The 13,618-nt window shown below is 36.2% G+C and overlaps 2 protein-coding genes across 2 annotated transcripts; one reads left to right on the top strand and one right to left on the bottom strand.

Moving 5' to 3' along the window:
- Nucleotides 1–726: 726 nt before the first annotated feature.
- On the bottom strand, nucleotides 727–1,898 carry LOC110725392 (F-box protein CPR30-like). Its single transcript, XM_021904877.1, has 3 exons — nucleotides 1,243–1,898; nucleotides 1,010–1,148; nucleotides 727–888 (listed from the first exon to the last, which is right to left on the bottom strand). The coding sequence occupies exons 1-3, from the start codon at nucleotides 1,896–1,898 to the stop codon at nucleotides 727–729; spliced, it is 957 nt and encodes a 318-aa protein (XP_021760569.1).
- A 4,608-nt stretch (nucleotides 1,899–6,506) lies between these two features.
- LOC110725391 lies at nucleotides 6,507–7,232 on the top strand. Its single transcript, XM_021904876.1, has one exon. It carries the CDS (start codon nucleotides 6,507–6,509, stop codon nucleotides 7,230–7,232), a length of 726 nt encoding a protein of 241 aa, XP_021760568.1.
- Nucleotides 7,233–13,618: the final 6,386 nt, after the last annotated feature.

Below are 13,618 nucleotides of genomic sequence, written 5' to 3'. Positions count from 1 at the left end.
TCTGGCATCTCCTAATCTATTTCCTTTCCACTCAATTTTCAATACTCATACCAAAACTCTTTAAGGGGGCGTTTGGTTCGCGGAATATAGGTATGAAGTATGAGTTTAGAATTACTAAAACTCATACCATATGTTGGTTGTCAAAAATTTGAATTTTAAACTCATACCTCAAACCCATGAGGCCAGGTATGGGGTTTAGAAACCTTTGGGGGAGGTGAGTTTGGCTCAATTCATTCACATGGTATTAAGTATCAAGTTCCAATCCGATACCACCTTAACCTCATTTCTAATTCCAAACACATACTACTCTGCGAACCAAACACCCCCAAAGTATGATCACATTATAAGAGTCGTAACAAGACTCGAGATTCATAGCAATAATCGTAACAAAATTGCATTAATATAAATTAGCAATAATCGTAACAAAATTGCATTAATATATATTAATGAAGCAAAAATAAAGATGGCCAATTCAATACTTTATAATTTGCAAAACTAAAGACCAGATTCTTCAAGTTACAATTCAATGAGGATACTAATGTATGTTTTTCATAATAATGAAAAACTTAGCTTTCTAATGGTTTATAATTAAGATACATAAAATCATAATCAAAATCAAAATTAAAAAACTTTCTTGCTTGTTTTGATAAAGAATTAGCACACAGTGTTCATCAATATCATTAGTAAACGTAGATTAGCTCCCTTCTTCCTTGTTTTACCACAGCATCATCGCGTCCATTTGTTGTTCATCAATCGTTTCCCTTGTCCTTGAAGATTAAAATCCCTTTGTTGTTGTTGTTGTTTAGCCAAAGCATTATTAGTACGACCTTTAGTACGCTTTCGACTAGCTAATCTAAATACCTCTTTAAAAGTAGTTAAACGAAATTCCTGAAAGAAAAATAGAATCCGTATTAGCTAGAATTATCACACAAAAGCTCAATAGTTCAATCCAACTTCATAAAATGTGAAAAGAAATTTATAAAACATTACGAAAGGCAATGAGGCATACCTTGTTGACGCGTAATGGTCTACCACCAGGAATGTTAACAAGGGATCCGTTGCATACATAACCCATAGTTGAACTAGGAATCACGTATGTCATGGAATTAGCCGCGGTTGTACTTGTAGGAATTACATCTATCATCACCCTTTTCAAATTGTTATTTTTTATGTCAAACAAGGTAATACAAGAATGTGTTCCATCCCAAATCAAAATCTCATCTTTTGATTTATTGGTGTAACCAAGAAGCCTCCCTCAAACGCCAAGTTCTATGACAAATGTTATTCACAAAAACACGAAAGTCAATTTCAAACAACTTCACCCATGATTCTTTCACCCCGTACTCTTTCATCACCCATACATCGAATTTACTTGTACTTAAAATCTCATAAAAGAAATACAAACACCCGTCTAAAACTCCTAATTCTGGATTTGAACAAGATCTAGGTACTAAAGAGTTAGGACACGCGATGTCTTCCCTCCATGTCTCGTTACATATATCGAAACAAGCAATCTCCAATTGACCTAGGGGTGAATATATAAGCCAATGAAGTAAATGGTTGTCTATTACGGCTGCCTCCATAAGAGAGTCCATGTACCTATTCAATGATCTAGGAAAATTCTGAGCTCGTCTCCAAGAATTCGTCTTTAAACTATAAACCATAACTTTCGAATCTACTACTCGTAGATCATCAAAATGATTGCTTGTAACTTTCACAACTTTGTAATCATCATTAACATGATCAAACCCAAACCCGAACCCAAAATTTGTAAAATGTCTATCTTCTGATATTGGTATGCTACTAGTCCCATGGAAGGCCAAATCCGTGACTTCGATACGCTTATAAATTCCTGTCGATGGATTAAATATAATGATATCTAAATAAATCGACGACATAATTACCGTGCAATGCAAGCCATTACACGAGCCAGCAAAAAAGAATTGATGATCAAAATTAGTATATCTTCCTAAGGGAATAGGTATTGTCGTTTAAGTTGAAGGTGTAGAGACTTCTTTTGGTACGTCCCTCGTTAAAGTCGTATGCAAAGACGAAGATGTGATTGACGTCTAAGGCAAGGTTGAGGTGAAATTTGATGAATTCGGGACTTGAAATTAGAGTGTTCAAATGTTTACAAACACACTTAAATCGGCAAAGTGATTTTGCGGGTAATCTATGGAGTATTTCGTTGATTAGTATATGGTATCGTTCGTTTGGACGCATAGTAGTCATCGAATCCGCTTTCGAGTTTTCTGTAATGCTTGCCATGGAGGGGGAAAAAAAGAAACAAAGCTAGGGTTTAAATGGAAATTAAAGAACCATGGAATAGTTATTAGAGGCGATATATGAAATATGATAATATGTTTTTGCTACCTATGAATTCTCTTCTTTTATCACAAATTCTATCTTCTTCTTATTCTTTTTAAGGCAATAAAAAATTCTTTTTTTCTTTTTAAGGAAAATAACAAATTCTATCTTTTATACAGTCACAACTCAAATTTAGGGTTTTTTTTTTCCTTACTGAAATAACTTTATTAAGAAAATTGATTAAAAATTTATTTCCTTTCTAAACTATATACTTGGTACTAAAGTATTCACCAGAGTTATCCTTAACGAAAAAGATATATATTAAGTTATATATCTGATAAAAGAGTTTTAGTCCCGTCAATAAAAAAAAATTAAAAGTTTTAAGGGTAGACATTTGATGAATTCAAATTTCAACTAACTTTATTTTAATTGACTTTACTTTTATGATTTACAAATTACAAGTCTTACTATTATAAAATCGTGCATCGCACAAGGCAAAAACTAGTACGTATATTAAAAGGCATTCCAACATATCTCATTATATAATTAAATTTAATCAATTTTAACAAGATTCGAACATCTTACCACTAAGCAATGCCACATTCAAATATTCAATGTTCTTTATTGATTATAAAATATTACGGATAATATGTAGTATATATATATATATATATATATATATATATATATATATATATATATATATATATATATATATATATATATATATATATAAAAAAAAGTTTGAATCATTCATTAATTTAAATGTATACTACGTATTAATTATCAGTTTATCACCCACAAGGCCACAACCGGGGACATTACCGGACCAAAATACTAGTTGAAAATCAAAAGTTGGCCCAATAGAATGAGACTATAAGCACATGAGGCCTTTCTTCTACCCAGAGACTCTGATTTATTCCCTTAACCAATATAACTTTGATTCTTTCACCTTTTTCATGATCTTATTACTTGTTTAAAACCAAGTCAAAAAAGTAAGTCTAAACATATCAAATCATAAAAATAAATAAAATTAAATAAAATTAAAAATTAAAAAAAAAAGTTATGATCGTAGTTTATTGATTTATGTCCGATTTTTATCATCACTAACAATCTTTAATTCTGTAATTAAACATTATGGAATTTATATATTCACGAACTCTTAATAACATCGGTTTACACTAAATTAGTGTAAATCGGGCTGGGCTGTAATGCCCCGTATTTTAAAGTCATTAAAAATATGGATTTTCGAAATATTTTACAAAATATTTATATGATAATTTTATACCTACATTTTATAATGATTTTAATTATACGAGTCAAGCTAAAATTTGCCGTATCCAAATCAAATTTTCAACCACTTATACCTTGCACCCGATTCAAACGACAAAGTATCAAATTAATTTTTTTTATACTCAAGTCTAATTCATATTTTTAGTGTACTAGTACTACACAAAAGCATATGTCAACCTTAGCTAGCATCCTTCTTCAATGCTACCTTCTCATCTTTCTCCTCATGATACGTAAGTATCATTTCTTCCATTCACCATAGCACCTTCATGGAAGCTCCTCCTCCAAAACTTCACCTTTTACCACCTCCCTTCCTCCAAGTGTCAAAAATAAGGTGAAACACCATTACAATTACCTCAATCCTCCTCCGATCATATGTGGCCTCATGATAATCATTCACCAAAAATGAGTTTCAACCAGAATTTCCAATCCAAATTGCCTATAAATAGTTGAAGTTTTATGCTTAATTTCATCCCAAATCAGTGAAGAAACTCCAAATTCTTTCCCCACCTATTCATCCACCCGAGTCGTGCCGCACCACCACCCCCAACCCGCCTTGCGGGCTACTGCACGCACCACCTCCTCCTTCCTCCCTTGTTATTCCTTCCGTACTCCTACATCAACCAAGAAAACAAGTTTGTCTTTGTTTGTTCCTTGATAAATTAACAAAGAGTAAGACTTTCATTTTTTAACTATTAGTATTACAATTGGTTACTACTACTAGTGATATCTAGTTATTTACTACTACTACTTACTATACGTATACTACTTTTTCTATTACTACTACTACTGTTGTTGTTGTTGTTGTTATTGTTGTTGTTGTTGTTATGACTACTACTACCTACGTATTATATCACTACTACCACTATGTACTACTCATATTGTATACTCCAACCCACTACAATCATTATCATTATCACCTTGATAGATTATTAAAAATTGATTTATAAAGTAACTTTTAAATTATAAACGGATTAAATTAATCAATTGTTCATGCACAACTAGTAAAGTCGGTATTTTAGTCCTCGTGTCTATGGGTTGAAAAGTATTTGATTAGGATTGTTGGTTTGTTATAGGAGGAATTTCGGGTTCGAAATTAGGAGTTCCGTACTTGTGTGCAAGGATCAAGGTACGTACACGTGGCTAGATTTTTTAAAAAGTGGCTTTTATATGCAACGTGTTTTACATGTTAAGTGATTTCGAGTCATGTTTAAATGTTTGTGAAATATATTTCGGTGAAACATGTTTTAAGTGTTTGATCTCAAATGTTTAATATTTCATACGGTTGATTATAAACTTGTACTGATATTCAAGATATTTTAAAAGGGAGTTTTATTATTTATATTATCCCGAGTATGGAAAATTGGAAAGTTTATTTAACAGGATTTGTTCCTTGGATCTTTGGATTTTCAACTCCCACTATGCGGAGTAAGTTGAAGACTATGGACTTTGTATGACCTAGTCTTTCCCCTTGACAGCAATATGTAAAGGAGTTAATAGCTTGGGGGTGTGCACACTTAGGTGGTAAAATGATTTTTGAAAATATGGACTGATCCATCCTATTCGGAATTATCTTTGGAAAGTTGGTTATTTCGGAAATTGGTTCTTTTGACAAGTTTTTATACACGAATTTATATTCAAGAATGGTTGGATAAATTATGATTTATTAAAGTTAAATCTTTTCGAAAGCAGGTTTAATTAATTAAATTGATTTTACATGTCTAGCATTTGTATGTACTTAGCATTTTGGCTAATACATATTTGTTTTGTTTTGGCTTGGCCCTACTTATCATTTTGATAAGTAGATAGGTGATGGCGATCGGAGAACGTGAACTATATGCTGCATTGGGAATGATGGGCGGTGATCACCTAGTTTAATTTAGTAGACATAGTATTAGTGGTGTAGTTACTTTGAAAATGTATCAAACTATTATTACAACTATTATTATTATTAATGAAAGACAAGAACTATTTTCCGCTACAAAACTCTGTTAAGCCTTACGTAATCACGTGGCGGTAATACTCCCATGTTACTCCCTAAAGTTGGATTATTATTGTTAATTTTAGAGAGTAATTTGGGGGTGTTACAAAGTGGTATCAGTTTTTGGGTCTTAAAAAGATAAAAAAAAATTGGTATATAAAACTGATGGGTAGACCTAAGAAGGGCATATAGGATAGAGTTTCGCATTTGTTTTTTTTCTGAAAGTATATATTAAGTATATATTTAAGTAAAAACTACTTTCTATTTTAATACGAAGAAAGATTAATAGTGGGGATTATTGGATTGACAATGAGCTCTGGCCAAGGCAGGATTTGGGCTCTGAGCAATGTCGACCCTAACCTCTCCTACCTGGGATCTCATTGGTCCAATTAATCAAGTATTCAACTTACAACTATATATAATATTTTCGAAATTAAAAGAATTTGAAACGTATTCAAAAAGTAATTTCGAACTTTACGTGAATTATGTGCATATGGACTATGCAAACGTCCAAATTATATTTTAGAATACAAAGGTTCGAATTAAAATTCGAATTGCATTGAGATTGGTAGTCTTTTGGGAATTTTATATCCCACGGTATATTAGTGAAGGTTTATGGATTATTATTCGATAATTATTCCTAAATTGGAAAAGGATTGGAAGGTGAATTTCACTCTTATGTGAATTATATGATCAAGTGTTTTGTTAATTTGTGTGTCATAATTGCATGCAAATTATGATAAAATCTTGTGATGATTTATTTTGAGATGCTATCTAGAGTTGCTTTTAAATGGCAATTTAAACTTACCAGTTAATTTGATAAAACGTTTAGTATCTTGTGAACAGTAATCACAATTCTGAGTCTTAGCGGGTATATGAACAATTTGTTTGTAAATTCATGTGTCTAATTACCACATTATTCAGGATCATGTCTCTAAGGCAACGAATTAAGAAAGGGAGTAAGTCCAAAGTCAGCTCTGTCATCAAAAGGCTAACCAAAATAACCGAAAACATAGTCGGTATTGTCTCAAACCAGGGAAAAGCCCATAATGACCTTGATGCTTTTGGGGAAGTTTTTAAAAGAATAGCTGCGGTCAAACCACCCACTTACCTTGGCAAAGTAGACCCAGCGAGCTTAGAAAATTGGGTGAGAGAATTTGATAAACTTTTTGATGCTATTAATTGCCCCGAGGAATTAAAAGTCAATAATGTTGTTTATTACCTTAGAGAGGAAGCCGATTTGTGGAGTCAAAGGAGAGATGAATTGTTGAGTAATCCTAACTTTGGGTGGGCTCAATTAAAGGAAGCTTTGAGAGAGAAGTTTTACCCTTCCTATTTGAGGAAGCAGAAGTGCATGGAGTTTACGAACCTTAGAATGGGGAACATGACGATTAATGAGTATTATAGCAAGTTCATTGAGTTAATGAGATTTGCACCTGAGGTAGTGCCAACTGAAGCACTTAAGGCACAGAGGTTTGAACAAGGTTTGACTTTGACCCTTCAAGGAAAACTAGGAGGAGTGACCTTTGAAACTTTAGATGAGGTTTATGGGAGAGCAGCGCACCTTTATAGGATCAAGGGGAGAGAGCTAGAGGGAAACTTTTCTAGGGAAAAGAGGAAGCCTAGTGGGACTTTCAATGAGAGTGAGAAGTAACCCAAAGTTGAGGGGAACCCGAGTGGGAATTTCAATGGGAAAAGGGACAACAGGGGTAATTTTGAAAGAGGGAATGGGAACCGAGGAAATGGAGACAAACCCAAGAGAACCTATTTTTTGCAAGAGATGTACGAAGAACCACCCAGGAAGAGATTGTGAGGGAAACCTAGTGATCTGCCGCTACTGCCAAAAGCTAGGCCACCGTGAGTATGAGTGTTACAAGAAGGTTTCAGATGAGCAATCGGGTAAACCCCAAGATGAGAAGAACCAACCCAAGCCAATTCAACCCAGCGGATTCAATCCTAAGCCTGGACCCAACAAAAACAGTGGAGCCACTCCCAAGGGTCGTGTGTTCGTGATGAACAGTCGTGAGGCGCTGCAACTGCTTCTGATGTGGTAATTGGCAATTTCTTTATTTGTTCTATGTCTACTAAAGTCTTGTTTGATTCAGGGGCGTCTCACTCTTTTATTTCTAGAACTTTAGTAGATAGACTCAAGTTAGAGAATCCGGTGTCTAATTCCTTAGATATTGCTATCCCATCAGGGGAAGTGGTGAGTTGCACTAAAATGCATCAGAGTGTACCTCTTGTTATTTCAAGTGTAGAGTTTTCGTCAGACTTAATCGAGCTTGACTTACAAGATCTCGATGTTATTTTGGGGATGGACTGGTTGGGCAAGTACAAGGCCCAAATTGATTGCGAGGCCCAAAAGGTCACGTTGTGTGGCCCGGGCAAAGTTAGGGTAACCTATCGAAGGGAAGGAAAGAAATCAGGGTTAAAAATCATATCTGCTTTGCAACTTAAGAAATGTGTAGCAAAGGGACACCCACTGTATTTGTGTAGCGTCCAAAGGATAGAAGAAGGAGGTAGAGATGATGGGAAAAATATTCTAGTAGTAAATGAATTTCTTGACATTTTCCCCGAAGAAATTCCAGGGATGCCACCTGTGAGGGATGTTGAGTTTACTATAGACTTAGTGCCCGGGACAGGACCTATTTCAAAGGCTCCGTATAGGATGGCCCCGGCTGAGATGAAAGAGCTGAAGACTCAGTTAGACGACTTGTTAGAGAAAGGATATATCCGGCCTAGTTCATCACCATGGGGTGCACCAGTTTTGTTCGTGAAGAAGAAGGATGGAAGCTTGAGGTTGTGCATAGATTACCGCGAGTTGAACAATGTGACGATCAAGAATAAGTACCCGCTGCCTAGGATTGATGATTTGTTCGACCAGTTGAAAGGGGCGGGAATATTTTCGAAGATTGATTTGAGGTCAGGGTATCACCAGTTGAGGATAGCAGAGTCGGACATTGCAAAAAGTGCTTTTAGGACTCGTTATGGTCACTATGAATTCACTGTAATGCCATTTGGGTTAACCAATGCACCTGTTGTTTTTATGGATTTAATGCACCGAATTTTTAGGCCATACTTGGATAAGTTTGTTGTGGTGTTTATCGATGATATTTTGGTGTATTCGAGGAACCCGGAAGAACATGAGGATCATTTGAGGATGGTATTGTCAACCTTGAGAGAGCATCAATTGTACGCCAAACTTTCAAAGTGTGAGTTTTGGTTGGAAGAGGTAGCTTTCATAGGTCATGTGATTTCTAAGGAGGGAGTATCGGTGGATCCAGCAAAGATAAAGGCTGTAAGTGAATGGCCGACCCCAAGGAGTGTGTCAGATGTTAGGAGTTTTCTTGGGTTAGCAGGTTATTATAGGAGATTTGTTAAAGATTTCTCGAGAACTGCAAGGCCTATGACGAGCCTAATGAGGAAAGAATGTAAGTATGAGTGGACCCCAGATTGTGAGAAGGCTTTTCAGACATTGAAAGAGAAGTTGACTACGGCACCTGTGTTAGCTCTGCCTGATGGAAGTGAGCAGTATGAGGTGTATAGTGATGCGTCAAAGTTCGGGTTAGGTTGTGTGTTGATGCGAAATCGGAAGGTGATTGCTTATGCTTCGAGACAATTGAAGCCTTATGAGGTAAACTACCCAACGCACGACTTGGAGTTAGCCGCAATTGTGTTTGCTTTGAAGATTTGGAGGCACTATTTGTACGGGGTAACTTGTAAGATCTTTACCGATCACAAGAGTTTGAAGTATATATTCACTCAGAAGGATTTGAACATGAGACAAAGGCGATGGTTGGAGTTGATCAAGGATTATGACTTGGATATCCAATATCATGAGGGAAAGGCGAAAGTGGTAGCCGATGCGTTAAGTAGGAAGTCAAGTCACGGAGTCAACACAATGATTCTCCCGGATCAATTGTGTGTGGAATTCCAAAGGATGAATTTGGAGGTATTGGAGCATGGAGAAGTGGAGAAAATGTTATGTGCCTTAGTGATCAAACCATCAATTTATGATGAGATTTGAGAAGGCCAGCCTGGGGATGAGAAGCTGAGCAAGATTAAAGAGAAAATCGAGGAAGGGCAAGTATTGGACTTTTCAACAGCCGATGATGGAAGCATGAGGTTTAAAGGGAGATGGTGTGTCCCCTAGAATCGAAGTGATCTTAAGCAGAAGTTGATGGAGGAAGCTCATAGTTCTCCTTATTCAATGCATCCCGGAGGGGACAAGTTGTATAAGGACATGAAAAAGACGTTCCGGTGGCCGGACATGAAGAGGGAAGTGGCAGAATTTGTGGCTAGGTGTTTAACTTGTCAAAAGGTCAAGATCGAGCATAAGAGACCCCAAGGAACAGTTCAATCCTTGGAGGTGCCTAGTTGGAAGTGGGATTCGATCTCTATGGATTTCGTGGGAGCCTTACCCAAGACTCGAGCAGGAAATGATACAATTTGGGTCATAGTGGATCGACTAACGAAATGTGCAACGTTCATACCCATGAGGAGTACATGGTCGATGGATCAATTGGGAAGAGCGTATGTGAAATTTGTGGTGAAATAACATGGTGTGCCGAAGGACATCATCTCGGATAGAGACTCAAGGTTCTTATCCAACTTCTGGCAGAGTTTACAAAAGGCTATGGGGACTAAGTTGTTGATGAGCACTGCATTCCACCCCTCAACCGATGGTCAAACAGAGAGAACAATACAGACATTAGAGGATATGTTGAGATCATGTGTTATGGAGTACCAGGGTTCGTGGGAAGATCGTTTGGGCTTGATAGAATTTTCCTACAACAACAGTTATCATGCAAGCATTGGGATGGCGCCATTCGAGGCTTTGTATGGGCGGAAGTGTAGAAGCCCAATATGTTGGAACGATATAAGTGAGACAGTTACACTCGGGCCGGAAATGACGAAGAGACGGTGAAACAAGTAAAGATGATTCAAGAGAAAATAAAAGCCGCACAAGACCGTCAAAAGAGCTATGCAGATTTGAAGAGAAGGGATGAGGAATACGAAGTAGGTGAGAAAATTTTATTGAAAATATCTCCAATGAAGGGAGTAATGAGGTTCGGGAAGAGAGGAAAGCTAAGCCCGAAGTACATCGGACCCTACGAGATCATCCAAAAGGTGGGAAAGGTAGCATACAAGTTGGATTTGCCTAACGAGCTAGAAAAAGTTCACAATGTGTTCCATGTGAGCCAAATTCGGAAGTACATACCAGATGTATCCCATGTTTTACAGCCTGAAACTATCGAGATGGACGAGAACTTGACTTATGAGGAAAGGCCTGTGAAGATTTTAGATAGTAAGGTGAGAAGCACTAGGAACAAGGATGTTAAGATAGTCAAGGTTCTATGGTCAAACCATAAAACCGAGGAAGCTACTTGGGAAGCCGAAGCAAATATGAGGAAAAGATATCCAGAGTTGTTTTCTGAGGTTAGTAGTCGAGTTACGGGGGCGTAACTCCTTTTAAGGGGGGTAGAATGCAATAGAGTTTCACGCTTTTGCCCTTTTTGGTTAGTTTTGAGTCATTTTGAGTTATACATAAGTCATAGTTTGAGTCGTTCCAAGTCATTGTAGGTTGTACGTGAGTCAATTGAACAATTCAAATAATTTTACTTATTTTCAACTTAAGTTTCGAGGTCGAAACTTCTTTTAAGGGGGGTAAACTATAATACCCCGTATTTTAAAGTCATTAAATATGGATTTTCGAAATATTTTACAAAATATTTATATGATAATTTTATACCTACATTTTATAATGATTTTAATTATACGAGTCAAGTTAAAATTTGCCGTATCCAAATCAAATTTTCAACCACTTATACCTTGCACCCGATTCAAACGACAAAGTATCAAATTAATTTTTTTTATACTCAAGTCTAATTCTTATTTTTAGTGTACTAGTACTACACAAAAGCATATGTCAACCTTAGCTAGCATCCTTCTTCAATGCTACCTTCTCATCTTTCTCCTCATGATACGTAAGTATCATTTATTCCATTCACCATAGCACCTTCATGGAAGCTCCTCCTCCACAACTTCACCTTTTACCACCTCCCTTCCTCCAAGTGTCAAAAATAAGGTGAAACACCATTACAATTACCTCAATCCTCCTCCGATCATATGTGGCCTCATGATAATCATTCACCAAAAATGAGTTTCAACCAGAATTTCCAATCCAAATTGCCTATAAATAGTTGAAGTTTTATGCTTAATTTCATCCCAAATCAGTGAAGAAACTCCAAATTCTTTCCCCACCTATTCATCCACCCGAGTCGTGCCGCACCACCACCCCCAACCCGCCTTGCGGGCTACTGCACGCACCACCTCCTCCTTCCTCCCTTGCTATTCCTTCCGTACTCCTACATCAACCAAGAAAACAAGTTTGTCTTTGTTTGTTCCTTGATAAATTAACAAAGAGTAAGACTTTCATTTTTTAACTATTAGTATTACAATTGGTTACTACTACTAGTGATATCTAGTTATTTACTACTACTACTTACTATACGTATACTACTTTTTCTATTACTACTACTACTGTTGTTGTTGTTGTTGTTATTGTTGTTGTTGTTGTTATGACTACTACTACCTACGTATTATATCACTACTACCACTATGTACTACTCATATTGTATACTCCAACCCACTACAATCATTATCATTATCACCTTGATAGATTATTAAAAATTGATTTATAAAGTAACTTTTAAATTATAAACGGATTAAATTAATCAATTGTTCATGCACAACTAGTAAAGTCGGTATTTTAGTCCTCGTGTCTATGGGTTGAAAAGTATTTGATTAGGATTGTTGGTTTGTTATAGGAGGAATTTCGGGTTCGAAATTAGGAGTTCCGTACTTGTGTGCAAGGATCAAGGTACGTACACGTGGCTAGATTTTTTAAAAAGTGGCTTTTATATGCAACGTGTTTTACATGTTAAGTGATTTCGAGTCATGTTTAAATGTTTGTGAAATATATTTCGGTGAAACATGTTTTAAGTGTTTGATCTCAAATGTTTAATATTTCATACGGTTGATTATAAACTTGTACTGATATTCAAGATATTTTAAAAGGGAGTTTTATTATTTATATTATCCCGAGTATGGAAAATTGGAAAGTTTATTTAACAGGATTTGTTCCTTGGATCTTTGGATTTTCAACTCCCACTATGCGGAGTAAGTTGAAGACTATGGACTTTGTATGACCTAGTCTTTCCCCTTGACAGCAATATGTAAAGGAGTTAATAGCTTGGGGGTGTGCACACTTAGGTGGTAAAATGATTTTTGAAAATATGGACTGATCCATCCTATTCGGAATTATCTTTGGAAAGTTGGTTATTTCGGAAATTGGTTCTTTTGACAAGTTTTTATACACGAATTTATATTCAAGAATGGTTGGATAAATTATGATTTATTAAAGTTAAATCTTTTCGAAAGCAGGTTTAATTAATTAAATTGATTTTACATGTCTAGCATTTGTATGTACTTAGCATTTTGGCTAATACATATTTGTTTTGTTTTGGCTTGGCCCTACTTATCATTTTGATAAGTAGATAGGTGATGGCGATCGGAGAACGTGAACTATATGCTGCATTGGGAATGATGGGCGGTGATCACCTAGTTTAATTTAGTAGACATAGTATTAGTGGTGTAGTTACTTTGAAAATGTATCAAACTATTATTACAACTATTATTATTATTAATGAAAGACAAGAACTATTTTCCGCTACAAAACTCTGTTAAGCCTTACGTAATCACGTGGCGGTAATACTCCCATGTTACTCCCTAAAGTTGGATTATTATTGTTAATATTAGAGAGTAATTTGGGGGTGTTACATGGGCTGGGTAACTTCTTCACCGAGAAAAACACCCACCACCATCGCCACTCCCTTAGCTTCTCCCAAGAATCCGGCGTCCCCCTCCGATTCGACCTTGCTGACCACCCCTATCCCCCAATTCCAGCGCCGCTGACCTCCCCCCATCCCCCGATTCCGGCGTCAGTGATTCGAGGATAGAGAGAGAGGTCGAGATGAG

The sequence above is a fragment of the Chenopodium quinoa genome, unplaced genomic scaffold, assembly GCF_001683475.1.
Source record: "Chenopodium quinoa cultivar QQ74 unplaced genomic scaffold, ASM168347v1, whole genome shotgun sequence".
Classification (NCBI taxonomy): domain Eukaryota; kingdom Viridiplantae; phylum Streptophyta; class Magnoliopsida; order Caryophyllales; family Amaranthaceae; genus Chenopodium; species Chenopodium quinoa.
This window is presented reverse-complemented; position numbering and strand designations above follow the sequence as displayed.